Below are 17,165 nucleotides of genomic sequence, written 5' to 3'. Positions count from 1 at the left end.
CTCTGGCAGTATTGACTTTTCCTCCCTTTGGGACAATAAAATATGTGCAAGCTTGCAGATAAATTCTTGGGATGTGACTCTGCGTTCTCTCCGCTGTAGAAGCTTTGTCCTAATGATCTCTCTCTTTTTCCTGCTGTCACACACGCATTGTTAACTTTTACCAGCTACAGCTGTTGGCTCCTTTCCTTTCTGTTCATCATTGAAAGTAAACCAGAGTGCCAGTTGTCAGCATAATGTCATTTTAATAGTTTAGTTTTTTGGAGTTCACTTCTTGGATTCAGGCATGTTTCAATGCAATTTTTTTTATCCACAAAAGCATAACGCTGGAAATAATTAAATTCTAAATACATATTTATTTAATTTTTTATTAAATATTTAAACTTATTTTTTCAGTTCTCTAAAATCTTTACTGCAGACATTATATGAATGTATTGCACGCATGTAAAAACAATACAGAACACTATACAGTGTGTGTATGTATGTATATACATTTAAAAAAAAACAAAAACAATTTACACACACTTCTGTTGTTGTTCATGCATACACTTTAGAATACTGGTATCTTTAGATTGGGGACAACTGAGTTTCAGTTAGGGAGAATCAGCAGTGTGGAGAGCTGGATAAGGAAATGTTGATGATTAAAATACCACATTTCTGATATCAAAATAATACATCTAGTGAGCAAGAGGCTTTCACCAGTTAAATGTTCATTTCCATTTTGTGAGTGATCATGAAAGGATAAAATAATAACTAAAATAACTTTGTCGGTGAATTGAGACTTTTTACTGTTTAGTTGTTTTATGCCATATCTACATTTTTGAGGCAGAATCATCTTTTCTTTTTTTTAATGATCCTTTTTATTTATTTATTTATTTTTTGGCACATCATTACAGTCAGTCTTGTTGCTGGATCATAGTGAATAAAGAATTAGTATTGTTCCTGAATATTGTCTGAAATTCATGTGCATCTTAACATACTTGGAAAGCTTTGACAGATTTTGACGGGTTCTGTTGAACATATAAAAAAACTGCAATTGAAACGCAGCAGATTACTACGAATACCTCCTTTTATGCTCGGAGTGTTATTGCAACAGATAAATAAAGCAAAAGGGTTCTATAATACCTGATGCAGAAGCATGGTATACAGCCTTGAGTTGTCATCCTTGATACCAACCTCATTTTGAGGAAACCATATTATTCAACTGTAAAATTCCAATATATTCAATCAACTTCTTTCCATAAAACAAACATTATAGGGTTTCTGTTCTGATCTAAAGGTGCCCATATACGTTGCAATGATTGTGTGATCTGAACAGTCTCACTTTGATCACGCAGTAATCATAAGCTGTCCTTAGTAATTTTATCCTGTTTGATGTCATCATAGTTAAGGGGGATTTCATTTATCTGAAGTTCTCCTGTTTGATCACAGTAACAGGCATCCAAGTGAACGGAGGGTCTCTCCTTCCCCCATTATGATACTGTGTTCCACTTGGAAACAGAGTTTTCGCAGACCCTGGCTCAGCGTTTCTATTTATAATTTGGTATTGGTAAGATATGTCAGACTTGCTTTCTGTGCTCCTAAACGTCTGTGTACATGAGATCAGTTATTTGTAGTCACCAAGAGGTAGTGCTGTCTCAGTATTCTCCTCTGTCTCTTCAGAACGTGCTATACACTGCAAAATTATTTATCTTTCAATCTTTCTTTTTTATGTGGTATTGGGGTCTTGGCTTCTGCTTGATTACTTTTTTTAATTTTGTTTTATTTTTAGTAGCATTAGCACTGTGTATTTGGATGAGTGGTTGATGGATAATATTAATAATCTAGACAAATTACTTATGCGCACAGAGCTACGGTGACAACAAAGCGGTACACACTGAGGGGCTGTGCAAAAACAGGACAAAATACTGCACTTTAGGTTTTACATTTGTTAAAGTGAAACGATGGGCAAAATCAGAAATTGCAGGTATAATGCAGTCTGATAGTATTAACACTTCTTTATGCCGGTGGCAATAAAAGGGTTAAAACAAGTCACCTCTGCAGCTATAGGCATTGTTGTAAAGCTCCTTTTCGGCACTGAAAGCTCGCCTGTTTTTTTTAATATAAAGCAGAAACTTGGCAGCCTTCTAATGTAAACACACAACAGGGTCTTCTAAGCCAGGGTTGGAAACATCTCAGGAGCCAGGTAGCCAATACGCCTTAAAGGAGAACTATGGGGTTAGGGCTTTTCCGCATAGTTCTCCTTAGGGTAACGGGAGGACACAAACTAGCGTCCTCCCGTCACCCTAGGCTCAGTATACTGCGAGCTGTAGCTCGCAGTATACTGAGACGGCGCAGTATACCGCGAGCTGTGCCGGGATCCGCCCAGCTGCGTTACTGACAGCTGGCTCTGCCTATCTAGAGCGGGGGAGGGGGGAATCCAGCCCCTCCCCTGTCACGGCAGAGAGCCGTGACAGGATCGAGAGGTGAGAGAATGCCGGTATGTGTTCGCTCACCTCCCGATCTACTGAGCCGACCTGTGACAGTCTCATTGTCACAGGTCGGCTAGAACTATGAGGTGAGTGAAAAGCACTCACCTCATAGTTCTCCTTTTAAAATTTACAGCTGGTGCCTAACCTTTTTTTTAAAAGGTTTTTGTGTCTCCTGTGAAAAAAAAAATTATATAATTTGGCTTGCTCCTGGTTTGAACAGAGTGGCTCCAGAATTCCATATTAATTAACCCCCTTCCCCGTTTTAAGCTGTTAGACAGAAATGTAAGAGTCCATTTCCAGTATTGCACTGTTTGCGAATGGTGTTGGCAGCCCATTCATTTGAATAGGCTGCCTTACATTCCAAAAGAGGTGCATGTAGCATTTTTGGCAGTGCATTGCAACACACATTAGTGCGCCATGCTGCAATGCATGTCCATTAACAGGGTGTAGTGGAGTGCAATCCAGAATGAATGGCACCGCGCTGTCCCAACTCATGTTACTGCAGGGCAGTAGTGGAAAGTGGAAGTAGTTATCTTTTGAGACTGATTTACTCCGATGCATGCAGTCAGAGAGGTCAGGAACGGAGGCTTTAAAGCTCTTTTACTTGTTGTTAAGAATATGTAGATACTTTTAATGTCTTCAGTCTTGGCACAGGTGTACTGTAAGGATGATTTCTGTAAGTACGGGTATGGATGCAAGCATCCAAGCAGAGTAAACATTCAGACAAAAAGAATCATAGTAGTGGTAGCCATAAATGCCCCAATGTTACTACTGGTTCAACAATCAGGTCTTCTTTTAATATGGAACAGTAATCTAGCCCATAGCAATCAAAAATATATTGTCCCTCATTACACTGGGGCTGCACTAGTATGTTGTAATATGAGGTCTGATTGACTAACAAGGTCTTTGTTTTTTATTTGACATGAAATCTGTTGCCATAAAAAGAAACCTTATATCTATTTAGCGATTGCTGTTGTATATTTTTAATGTTTTTACTATGACATAACATGCCAGGCCTCTGGTGCACTGAAGGCTTGTCATCCATTAGGTGTTATCAAAGACATCTTGAGAGGATCTGATTCAATGCCCCTGAACCAATGTGAAAAAGCTCCTCACTGCATCGTTGTGAACTTTGCCTTCATAGTTGGTGTTCCATTGCTTTAGATATTTAAATGTTTAGTGTGATTTATCCATGTAGGCTTGATCTTGTGGTGAGCCTGTTAGTGCATAGAAGAGAAACAAGCATACTTCCTCGTGTCACTTGTGACAGCTTTTCAGGACAGAGGTTATGCCAAGAATAAACTGCTGATATGCATTCTGAAAGTTGATGGACACAAAAGTAAAGTCATCATTTCACATAAAGGGATTTTTTTTTACCTCCCATTGTGTTATAAATGTCCATATCCACACACAATGTACTATACTGAACTCTATTTCCTATGACCTGGATTGTTGAATTCCTACAGTACATAGACTGTTCATCTAAAATATTGCATCTGGTTTCTATTGTTTTTTTTTCTGTTACTTCTACCTTTTTGGTATGCAGGGTATTTGTTAAATCTCATGCCTTTCAATTTTTCTCCACTGGGGGAAGGGGGGGCATATGTAGTGAATAGTCCAAGGGACTGGGGACTGGAGTTTCAGTGCTATCAAGGGTACACTCAGCAATTTAAAGGTACCTTGTAAGGATAGACATGGGAGCTGCCATTGATGATGCTGTCATCATCCTGACCCTGGCTTCACTGCTTAGCCTGGAACCGGCTTGCGGCCAGCGAATGCTATACTCTTGTTGAGCATGTCTGTTCCTGGCCGGCAATTCTTCAGGCACTAAAGCTAGGATCAGGATGACAATTGCAGGACCTGTAATAAAATAAAATACAAAAAACTGAACATAGCAGCTCGGTTCTAAAGCTGGCCATACACCTAATAGGGACAAAAAGAAAATCTATAGAAAGTCTATCGGCCTATGGTCAGATGAAAAAAGTGCAACAGATTCCTCCATCTACGCCAAACTGTGTGGATGGAGGAATCTCCTGCTGGACCAAGCTTCAGTATCTTCAAAAGAGGGCCCGGCTGGCTCTCAAAATACCTGGACAATGCCTGCATCCAATCAGATTGTTCAGATATTTTGAGAGCCAGCGGGGCCGACTAGCAAGATACTGAAGCTTGGCCCAGCGGGAGATTCCTCCATCCACACAGTTTGGAGTAGATGGAGGAATCTGTTGCACTTTTTCCGTCTGACCATAGGCTGAAAGAAAAAAATCTATAGGTGTTTGGCCAGCTTAAGGTTTTTAAGGTAAACGGTCTAGAGTAGATATACAGGGTTATTCACAAAAGGGTGAAGGGTTTTCTAGAAGGCGGGAGAAGTGAACAATCTAGGACAACATAGCTGAACTGGAACATGAGCTGAATTGGAGAATTTTTCCAAATCCGCTATTTTGTCCTAGATTGTTCCCTTCTCCAAACTCTTCACCCTTTTGTGAATAACCCTGATAGTCTTCACCAAGGACCTGTGAGCCCTTACAATGATCTAAGAGTGGACACTGGCACTTCCTCTTGGTGTCTGTGTATTGTTTTCAGAAGCTCCTGATTCCTGAGATAGAGATTCTCTGTGGTGTTCTATGTATTGACTTGATAAATACTTCTATTAAATAAATCATCTGACAATCACCATCTGACATATTTTTATTTTTTTCCTCCTTGCAGTTGACCTTGAAGATGCAGCTGTTAACCGAATTGCGTAAGTGCTTTTCTGTTCTTTAACTTTTGGAGGGTCTAAGATCTTTTGGAGGGTCTAGTGTGAAAATCAGAAAAATAATTGTTGGATCTCTAATATATCTCCTTTTTAAATATTTACTGATCTGCTTAATGTGGTTTAATGCCTGACGTTTTTAATAAAGTGTTTGTGTCTGTCTTATGTTTTGGCAGACCTGTCCCTTAATGACTTGTAATGTTCTCTACGTATGTCAATATTGTCAGACTGGTATTTTTGCTGTCTCTTTCTCACCATACCCTTTATGGTTATTTAAACAATAAGAGCCTTTTGTACCTAAAAACATGTTACTTTGCACAATGTACTTATCACGTTGATTCTTTGTGCTTCACACTTTAAAGTAAAACTCCTTTTTTTTTTTTTTTTTTTTTTTTTTATTGCCCTTTGTGAGTTTGTATCCTTGTCACACATTAGGAAATAACATGTATTTGTCTCCACTGAACAAAATACCCATTGCTCCTGAATCATTGACAGTCCTCATCCAGCAATCAAAACACCAATGGCACAGAAAGAAAAGGTTCCTACTGCTCCATACTCTATCCAAACATTAACCACTTCCGGGCCGCAATACGTCTATAAACACATGGCCCGCAAAAGTGGTTAAAACGAGAACACCGCTGCTGCAGCAGCCGTGTTCTTGGTGTTGTTTTTAACAGCAGACGATTGCTGTTAATGTACAAGCGAACCGGCGTCTGTACAGCCGCCAGATCATTTGTACCGTGCGGCGCCCTCCTCTCCCTCCGCCGTTAGCTTCCCGAGCAGCGCTGTTCTCGTGTGTCGCCCGGAGCGGCTCAGCGGGTCTCCCTGCAATGATCAGAGAGCGATTCAGCGGCTTCCAGCCGCTGAACTCTCCTCCAATCACTGGGCCCGGATGTGATGTGTATTACATCACTTCCGGTGTCACTGTGTACAGTCTCCGGCTCTTAGAGCCAGGAAATGAAGCTGGGGAAGCTGATCTGTGCTTCCTCAGCTTCTTTGGGGTCCCTAGGTGACATTAGGGGTCTGAAAGACCCCTGATGTCTCCATAAAGAGGATCTGTCACACCCTATCTGCTATTACATAGGGTGCTTGTTAGCTCCCTATAGGATAGCAATAGTTAGTGTAAAAAAAAAAAATGTTTAAAAATGAAAGTAACATATAAGAAAAATGCAAACAATTGTTTTTTTAGTCCCCCGCCCCCATGTGCATGGACATAAACACGGGTTGGTGCGCCTGCATGTGAAAACGACAATTGCGCTACACATGTTGCATATCGCCGTGAACGTTTGAGTGAGAGCAATAATTCTAGGGCCATATGTCACTGTTAGCATTAAACTGATGAGCGGTTAAAGCGTTGAAAGTGTTCCCTATGGGAAATTTGGGGTATTTACTTTTTTTTGTGGCTCTACGGGCGAACACAATTTTAAGGCTTGACATGTTTGGTATCCATTGGTATCGTGATCCCGTCTTTCATATTTTACCAAAAAAATGGGTATTACATCATGTTTCTGTGCACTAAATTTTAATTCAGTTTATTTTGTTCCTAGAAATACTGGTTTGATAAACATTTGTGCAAAAACTGTGCGACATATAAAAAATTGCAACCTGCAATTTTTTATTCTACAGGGCTTCTGCTTTCAGAAAATATATCATTGTTTGAAGTTGTTTTCTAGACAAAAATATATATTTTATCTTGTGCGCGCAAATTGTAAGAAAATGCCCCGGACAGCAAGTGGTTAAAGGCTTTTTTTTTTGGCAGAAGATAAGTTTTAGCTTTTGATGTTCCTAATTATTCTGTGCCTCCTATGTATAAATGGCAAGCTGTAGAGCAAAACAGTTTGGCTGTATTATCAAACTACATCTGTCACAATCCTGGTTGTCTGAAACTAAGCACTATGATGGGTAAGCGGATGTTACATTCAATAGAAAGCACATGTCAAAACAATTAGCAGTCCCAGAAATATGCGGTTATACCTATATGTACATCTCAACGTTTCCTCTAAGCCTTCCCTTCCTCCTGTTACTCCTTTTTTGGTTCTTTAACAGGATCGGTGTTCACCATTAGGGAAGTTAAAGAAGGAGCAGTGGAAAACTCTACTTCATCTGTAAATATATCTGGGGTCTACTGTTTGCTTTGACACATTTCTCCATCATATTCTAGTTGATATGTCCAGGTTTGAGACCGGTTATATTCATAAATAAGTGCACCTTTGGTGCATAAAGCCCAAAATACCCCATACTCATCTGTGTGAAACTGTCATAAGAAAAGCAGGTCCTAGATTAGTCTTGCCCCCTCCTGATTCCATATGGTGTACACTGTATCTGGGAAGTGTTGAACACCTCCTTAAAGTGTAATGGTCAGGCCATCTCGCTGCATGATGGGTAGCCCATGCTGGCTTTCTATTACATGGGGCACTGCTGTATGTGCTTTGGGTCTCTGGGGTCTGAAGGAGGGCATAAACGACCATGTGAACAGATGCGCGAAACTATGGGCACCCTGGACTGTGTTCTGCTGTAGCGCAGAGTTCAACAACGTTAGAGAGGAGGGGGCGGTCACAGAGCGAGCAGGGAGACCCATCGGGTAGAGGACATTAGAGGGTCAGAGGACTGTTGGGAACGCCTTGGGTGGTTGTGTAGGCCCCCGGAGGAGAGAGGTGGGAGCGCGGAGCTTTCTTTCTTTGTATTTATCTCTCTTCTTCTTCTCTTACCTTACCTTTTTCTTATGTTTCCTTTTGGTACCCGCTGGAATTCAATGGGAGATTGACGGGGTACAGGCGAGACCTACAAACTGATACACACTTCCCCTGTGATAACGGATTTCAACGAGTTTGTGACGTTTTGAAATATGATTATTATGTGCAGCTAACAAGTAGGGCAGATTGTACCCCGTGAAGGAGACATAGTTTTCTTTCTTTGTACCTTTTGTATTCTGTATATCTTTGTGCAAAAAAACAATAAAATAAAACTTTTTGAATGAAGGAGGGCATAAAATCTGGTAAAGGACCTAATATGACGTGATTTTGCAGAGAAGGATGTTGGGGAGGGGGCATTTGAAGGTTCATGATGTCCTTATCATTAAGACCTTCTGCCCAAGTGTTCGTATAATACTATTTTCAATGATGGTAGTATTTGCTTACTTTGTGCACCAACATCTGTTTAACATAACAGTATTTTAGCTGACCTAAGATTTTGTTTCAGCTGTTACTGGACTGTGTACCTTCTGTGTAGAGTGTACAGGTCCTATGAGTAATGGCTGGACATTGCTTAGATAAGAGCTGCCTTATCATACCTGTTGATTCTTTCCTATGTGCCTGGCCTTTGCTCTGCCACGCTGTCCTGGGAACATAATCTCAGCACGGGTTTACAGCTTTAGACTTTCAACCTGCTACTGTGGCATTTTTTTAAGCTTTATTTGACTGTTACGCTGTAGCAATAAACAAATCATTAGCTTACTGCATCATACAAACCTTTTTATTGTTTGCAATATGTTTTCAGTTATTTGAAAAATGAAGGTAGTGACGTAGCTGAGCTTGCAGGCTGTTCTTTGCGTTTGGTCTGCGAGTCTTCTCTTCCATGTACCTCTAGTAAGTAAGGTAGAAAAGGTTACATTGATTGCCTTGTATGCCTTCAGAGCTCTTGGTCTCTTGTGATCCATGACAGTCTCTCATCCTGTTACAGTATTTTGATCTCTCAAGCAGGAAACCTTTCCACTTTACATCATACCTCTTGAGAGTCAGGTTCTCTTTGAAATGTGATTGCGTGCTTTGTCTACTAATCATTGTGTATTAAAGCTATAATGAACCCAGACTGTAATGGAAGACTCAATACATCAGTGGTACTTTTTAAAGGGGTACTCCATCAGGATGAAAATTCCAGATATATGCCATTACATATATGCAGTTAAAATCAGTGCTTGATATATATAAATTGGTTTATAAGTGACAGTGCTATAGTTGTGTCAAATGTTGAATCAAACGTTTCATCCCCAACACACTTTTGAGGACTACTATACACTGCTAAAACTTTGTGTTCTTCTGTCACTGCTCTAATGAACTATATATATTTAAAAAGGGATCAAAGTAATTACAGACCCGTAAGCTTAACTTCCATCGTTGGGAAGATACTTGAAAGTTTGATAAAGGATCACATGGATTTGTTTTTGCTTAAAAATAATATAAGCGACAGTACGGATTCACGAAAGACAGAAGTTGTTGTCAAACAAATCTACTTTCTTTTTATGAGGAAGTGAGTAACAAATTGGACAGAAGAATGGCTGTGGATATAGCATACTTGGACTTTTCAAAAGCGTTTGACACAGTTCGACACGTGCGGCTAATGTATAATGTATTAAGGTCAGTAGGTATGGAGCATTCAACCTGTGATCGGATAGAAAACTGGCTTACAGACCGTATTCAGAGAGTGGTGATCAATGATTCATACTCTGAATGGGCTGAGGTTGTTAGTGGTCTCCCCCAAGGTTCAGTGTTGGGCCCCTTACTGTTTTTAATCTATTTATAAATGACATAGAGTTGGGGATTAAAAGTACTATTTCTGTGCTTGCAGATGACACCAAGTTATGTAGTGGAATACAGTCCTTACAGGATGTCTCCAACCTACAAGCAGATCTGAACGCACTGTGTGATTGGGCATCTATTTTGGCAAATGAGGTTTAATGTTGATAAATGTAAAGTTATGCACTTGGGGACTAAACATACATGCGTACTATACGCTAGGGGGAATATGAAATATCTGGGTGTTCCGGTGGACCATAGACTCAATAATATGCAATGTCAAGCCGCAGTTTCTAAAGCAAGCAAAACACTTTCTTGTATTATACGTGGTCTAGGCTCCAGAGATAGAGCGAGATAAGCCTGCCCCTGTACAAAGCATTAGTAAGACCTCATCTGTAATATGCAGTTCAGTTTTGGCACCAGTTCATAAAAAGGATGTTGTGGAACTGGAGAAAGTACAGAGAAGGGCAACTAAACTCATAAGAGGCATGGAGGTGCTCAGCTATGAGGAAAGATTAAGGGGGGACATAAAAATCGTCATGTATAAATACATAAATGGTCCATATACTGAGCTTGGTGCCAAATTATTCACTTTAAGGTCACTGCAAAGAACAAGGGGCACTCTTTTGCATCTGGCGGAAAAGAGGTTTAACCTTTGCATATGGAAAGGATTCTTCAGTTAGAGCTGTGAAAATGTTGAACAGACTCCCCCAGAAACTAGTTCTAGCCAGCTCAGTTAACTGTTTAAAAAAAAAAAATACTCTGGATGTAGTCCTAAATGCACAGAATATTTTTTTTCCCCTGTTGGACAAATTGAATTATACCTACTAGGGTTTTTTTTTGCCTTCCTCTGGCTCAACTGTGGGTATAGCTTTTAGGTTTTTTTTTTTTTTCCTCATCCCTATAGGTTGAACCCGATGGACTTATGTCTTTTTTTTTTTTCTCAACCTGACTAACTTTGTAACTAGGTAGGGCCATATTCTTTGTCATTGCACTCTTGGTATCTATCTGAGCATCCCAATTATTTGGAATGTACTGATCTTTGTTAGTCAGGTAACTACATGTATTGGAACGCATCAGGTGTGCAAGGGTGGATTTTTGAACTCACAACTGAGCTGTTTTAAAGTAAAATTTTCACCACTGCCCTCACATTGTGGTGGACCCAAGCAAGCTTTTCGTATCACCTCTGCCATGTAGTCAACATTGTTCCCTGCTTCTGTGCTCCATGAGTGCTCAACGATCTGTAAGAGTTCTGTGAGGGGGCACAGTTAGCGATCACATAGATATGCTCCAAGTCCATCTGAACTGTGCCCCGAGCCACCTCTTCAAGCAGGCCAGGTCACACTATGCTAAACTTTGAGCTGTAGTGGAGTAATTACACTGGTCAACCAAACTAGTTTATGGGGGGGTCAAAAATGCTCAGGCACAGTACATATTGTCTAGTGTGAGCACACTGTAAGAGAAAGCCAAGTCTAGATGCCATATTTCTTGCTGCAGCGCATATTTCTTCTTCATGGACACCTTCGTTCTTAATGTTAGATGCTTTGTTCTGTATTCTTTCCAGTTCCACATCTTTTTCGTGAACTCGTCCCCAAAACTGAACTGCATGCTCAAGATGAGGTCATATAAAAAGGGCTCGTGACTTTTCCGCTATTGTGTAAGCTGTTAATTGTAGTTTTTGCATTAACTTAAGATATAAATACATGGTCTGCTGTTCATATTTCTAAAAGCGAAAACTGGGACAGACCTGTGGTCTGTAGTTTTCTTTTGGGAAAATAATGCAGCGCAACTGTTATAGAATGCTGCTCTGGTAATCTAGATAGAGTATTGGAACTTGGGCTCTGGGAAATCGAGCATTTTAAATTCGATTTAACGTGGCAAAGGCAAAAATGTCTTGGGAAAAGGAAAATGGGCCAGTGTCATATATATAAATTGAGGTCGCCAACCTTCCCCAGCCAAACCAAAATATAATAGATGGTCAACTATGTTGTATATGACATATATATTTCTGAATGCCTTGCCTTTTTAAGATATTTTGAATTACATTTCATGCTTTCTGCCTCTTTTTTGTTTGGGTACATGCTTATGGGAGGTGTGTGATGGGCAGGCCTGAAGGCAGACAGGAACTGGGCACCTGCTGTGTGAGGTTGTAGAAAGCAAAGTAGAGGAGATGATGTGTGGCTACTGAGCCACTGCTTGGGGATCTTCATGTGTAATAATTATAGCGGTGACTTAAGTGTGGTGTAGTAATTAAGTGTATTTTTTAACAACTCCCACATTTCCTGGTGACGTGGATGCTAACAATTGGCTGTTAAGTGTCCATCAAATAGTTCCTTACAGGGGTTTCTGGTATTAAACTGATGGCACCCTGACATCACAATGCGACAGGTAGCAAGAAGACCATTTCAATAACTGGTCCCTATTATTGGAAGCGCATGATGGCGGTAAGTCATTTTTCTTTTTCTTGTATTTTTTTTACAGGATTTCTAGCTGTGGTAGGGGGCATGGGTTTTCTATTTCTTTAGGTTTTGGACAGATTATGGAAGTTAGAATCTCTGATATGATTTTATTGTCTATGGTTTCACCTCACATAATGGCAGGGTGTATTCAATAGGGACAGAGAGCAATAAAACAAAAGGCCCCTTTTATTTTTGTGGCTGAAAGAAATGTCTGGCTTTTGTTGATGCCTGTGTGTTCCCATACTAATGACACCTGATCCCCCTATGTTCTTGTCCTGGTGTCACGGGAGAAGAGAGCATAACACTCCACAAAGATATTTAACGTGTCCCAGGGATAAGATTAGTACCAACACAGAGTTAAAAGTTCCAGAGAGTTAAAAAGGACTTCCAACCCTTCCCTAATCTATCCCAAACACAAAATTATATGTTCTGGATGGAGTCAGGCTTTAAATACTGCATTGGCAGTTGGTTTCCTAAAAAGCTGAGGAGAACTTTTGCCTGTCGGCAAGTCATCTTTTGAAGGATTTTTTTTTCTAGAAACAATGCTAAGAATAAAAATTTATAAAAACCTGAGAAAACAAGTATCTGCCTACCATCTGCGTGGGCCAGATCAGTTCTTTGATGTTACTGACCTTTTATCTTTTACAAACTAAATTTTGATCCTTTTTATAATGATGTTGTAGGGATAGTAACTGCAGGCAAAAAGTACAGTCAATCGTTCCACGCTATCCGGGAAACATTGTAACTGTGTTAAATCGGAGTCTCCATTCGGATGACTTTAAACTGAACTTTAAAGAGAATCTGTCACTTTACACAATCAGGACAAGTGATAGGTTTACTTGATAGGGACCACCTTCCCACCCACTGATACTTAATTGTGCTCTTCCATCGCTGTCTTGTTTGCGGGAGCCAAAACGCAGAGTAACCTGCTCCCCTCCCTCATATGACAGTATTCTGGCCTGGTGATTGGCCACTCGGGGCTGAGAGCTGAATCCTTGGAGGAAGAGAAGAGGGTCATGTGCTCCCTCATAGCCAGAAGTACTGATCTTTCACAGTGCTCCCATTGACTGAGAGCAGAGGAGGGTGGCAGAGGTGTGGTGTGTGTGTGTGTGTGTGTGTGTGTATGTGACCCTATCAAGAGCATTTTAAATAATCCATTGCCACCATATTTAGCAGATTTTTCAAAATGCATCGGGGTGATACTACAGTCTTTATGACTTTGTATTTGATTAAGACTAGTAATTAGAGGTGCACCGAAATGGAGATTTTAAAACTGAAACGAAACCAAAATAAAATGTTTATTAAATATTTTAATTTTTTACATTACTTTTAGGGGCTTTGGGGAAATATCAGGAGTCTAAACAGACCCCTGATATTTCCCTTTTTTTAAAAAGAAAAAGAGATTTAGGAGACAAAGTGTTCAACTTCTTTTTCTGTATCCCTGTTATCAATGAACATGAATCCTCTATGCTGAGTGTTCCTGTTCATTGATAACATGAGGACAGAGTGTGTTTACTATAACTACAACTATGAATGAACAGGAGGTGATGTAGATCATTTCCCATTCATTCATAATCGAGGATATACAGTAGTACACAACACTCAGCAATCACTGATCGCTGACTGCTTGTATCGCTCTCCTCTCTGACAGCTATCACGGGAGGCTGAGTGAGCAGTGTAGTGAGGAGAGCTCAGCCTCCTGTGACTGCGCGGCTAGTCTCTGCCCACACACCGCTCTGCCGGACTGTGATAGGAGGCTGAGCGGTGTGGGAGGAGAGACGCCGGCCGCTCACAGCGCTCTCCTCCCGCAGAGCTTGGCAGGCTGTCACACTTTCCTCCCGCTGGGACACAGAGCAGAGCCCAGCGGGGAGGAAAGAAAGCAGGGATGCGCCGCTGTATCGGCAGGAAAATTGCACTTTAGGCATTATGCCAAAAGTGCCATTTTCAGCCGATATATATCGGTGCATCCCTACTAGTAATTACCAAAAATATAGCTTTTTCATATCTGTTTGGATGAACTGAGCATGCTCCAGAAGATGACACCAAAAAATAGCTCATACCATATTCTTGTGAAAGAACCCTGGCGCCCTGTCTAGTAAGGCACTATTAAAATCATTGCATGGGGTTCTTTTTATTAAATGTAATGATAATGTAAATGCCAAACAACCTTCTCTTTGTCCTTTCCTTTGTTCCACCTATCATTATGCGGCATGGCTAAAAGCTGGCATTGGCTCTGGCTGTACTTCTTGGAGGAAAGATATGTTCTTTCTGCACTGTGGATTGTAGTGTTGTATTGGTCTGCTGGAAATATAACTTTAAATTCCTTCACTGACGCACTGTGTAGTGTTACAGCACAGCAGCTGTTTTTGTGTTCTAATGTAGGCAAATGAATGCAGGCCTATAGATTACAGGCTATACAGAGCTTCCGAGCACCGGCAACATGTTGTGTTTATATATCCATTAACCCTTTCACTGACATGGCATACGGAAGAACACAATCGCTTGCAGCTGGCTGCGTCAGTATACCATACGTCGGTGGCTTTTACCCGTCTGCTATAAGCTCATGGTCACTTTAGTGATTTACTCGTAGTCATGAAAATGCCCTGATACTAGGCGCTTATACCAGCACTTTCATTTTTTAAATACATTTGGCTGCCGTAAGGTCCTGCACTTTGTGGGTACCTCGCGGTGGCTGTTTACAGCTCCGCCCGCACCCATGAGAGCCCGCCCAGATCAGATCTGGGTATTAAGTTATTACTAAAACCAGTGATAATCGAATGCAGAGGAAATTATGGTAAAGATTAGATACATTTATATAGTCTTACAGGCCCTATGAGGGCAACCATAATGTTGATGAGGCCCTCGATTAAATTGAGTTTGACAACCCTGCTCTACAGCCTGGAGAGCGTGGAAGGACTACCAGGGTCACAGTGGTCACATCTGCGACCGGGCCTTAGCGCTATACTGCTGACCTAAAATCATTAGTATGTATTGTTTTAAAAAAACTGTCACACGGCCCTAAAAAAAAAAAAAAATTATCGGTGAGTACTTGAGGAAAAGTATCGGTCTGGAAAAAAAAAAAAAAGATATTGGTACTTGCCTAATCAAGGCAACCTCACACACACCTCCCTCAATTAATCTGATGGGTTTTTGCAATGGAAACTATTTTTCGGCTGCAAAATTGAAAAGTGGTTGAAATTGCTGCACAATTGCCTAATTTATGAGTATTAAAGGAGAACTATGGGGTCAGTGTTTTCCCCCATAGTTCTCCTTAGGGTAACGGGAGGACACAAACTAGCGTCCTCCCGTTACCCTAAGCTCAGTATACCGTGAGCTACAGCTCGCGGTATACTGAGACGCCGCAGCCGGAGCGGATCCCGACTTAGACGACGGGATCCGCCCAGCTGCGTGAGTGACAGCTGGCTCGGCCTATCTAGAGGCAGAGCCAGCTGTACCCTCCCCCCTCCGTTCCGCCAGTCAGCGCTGGCAGATCGGAGCGGGGAGAGGGGAATCCAGCCCCTGTCACGGCAGAGAGCCGTGACAGGATCGAGAGGTGAGCGATCGCTCACCTCCCGATCTACTGAGCCGACCTGTGACAGTCTCATTGTCACAGGTCGGCTAGAACTATGAGGTTAATGAAAAGCACTCACCTCATAGTTCTCCTTTAACCTTCGCTCTGATGTTTCGCTGAGATGCCTGAATTAGAAGACAACAGTGAGAGTACACATATACAGTACGTATTGTATTGTGCTTTAACTGTTTTGGCATTCAGCCTCCAAATATTTAATGGAATGTTGACGTGAGCTCTCCATGAACATTCTTCTATTACTCACACACTCCAAACTGCTTTTACTGGCTTGACCCGTAGTGTTTACAATCCGTGCGGCACTGAAATAGCATCTTTCCAAGTGCCCTGGGGCTCTGCGGATCACACACCCTGCATGTGAACGTGATGCTTTCCTTCATTTCCGCTTGTGCCTTTGGCATAGTAAGCATAGTCACTCTCGTCGAATGGCTAGAATTCCATTCCACCACCTCTAGTCACCGTTTACTTGCACTCAATGGCCATTCAAAACCTGGACTAACAGCTTTGTCACATGTGACCAACCACTGGAGTCTATGAATGTCTTGTCACCAGCGTTTGCAAAGTGTGATCTGGTACAATGGTTGTTCAAAATGGGTGATTACTATTTAACTTTGTACTTTGACTGCTGAATATGTTCATACACCTCCTGTCAGCAAAATGCATTGAAATCATATCCTATTGAGGATGCAGAATTGTGTATAAAGTATGGGGACACCTTGTGGTAGAAGTCAGAACTTCATGTTAGGATTTATTTTGGTGACAGGTTTGTGTAGCATATACCATTTACCATAATTTTAGTTTATATATATATATATACACACTGAGTGGCGAGTTTATTATGACCACCTAGGCTAATTAGCTATAATTTTGCGCTGAAGTTGCTAGAGGGCCAGACCATTATAAATAGGGAAGCAGGTCGTTTACCACGACAGTAGAAGTGAAGATATGGGTGAACAACGCGATTTTAACAGCCTTTGAACGTGGGATGATTGTTGGCGCGTTCTACTGTCGTGGTAAACAGCATGCTTCCCTATTTATAATAGTCTGGCCCTCTAGCAACTTCAGCGTGAAATTATAGCTAATTTGCCCACAAACGTCAGGTGGCCATAATAATCTGGCCACTCAGTGTGTGTGTATATATAGATATATCTATATAATTATAGATATCTATATATAGATATTAGGGCTGTGGAAATTAACGATTAATCCCTCGATTAATCGTTATTTTTTTTGTTCGATCAACATTATTTTGATCGGTACTCACCTCTCCGCCCGCTTCCGGGTCTTCCGTTGGAGATCCGGTGACGTCACGGACATCGACGTCACCGGACTCCTCCCCCCTTCCCCAAGTGGCTCTGATGGCTAACGCAGGGAAGGGGGGAGGAGTCC

The 17,165-nt window shown here is 41.2% G+C and overlaps 1 protein-coding gene across 2 annotated transcripts in view; it reads left to right on the top strand.

The window, feature by feature from the left end:
- The window catches only part of LMBR1L (limb development membrane protein 1 like), a 72,591-nt gene that overhangs the window by 17,510 nt on the left and 37,916 nt on the right, over positions 1-17,165 (top strand). For both annotated transcript variants that reach the window (XM_018561894.1, XM_018561893.1), the window contains exon 3: positions 5,175-5,208. In XM_018561894.1, coding sequence (XP_018417396.1) covers positions 5,175-5,208 — 34 coding nt within the window. The remainder of the gene's footprint in view (positions 1-5,174; positions 5,209-17,165) is intronic.

The sequence above is a fragment of the Nanorana parkeri genome, unplaced genomic scaffold (genome assembly GCF_000935625.1).
Source record: "Nanorana parkeri isolate BGI_ZX_2015 unplaced genomic scaffold, ASM93562v1 scaffold549, whole genome shotgun sequence".
In the NCBI taxonomy this organism is placed as follows: Eukaryota; Metazoa; Chordata; class Amphibia; order Anura; family Dicroglossidae; genus Nanorana; species Nanorana parkeri.
The sequence above is the reverse complement of the archived record's forward strand: the minus strand, read 5'-3'. Positions and strand labels throughout refer to the sequence as shown.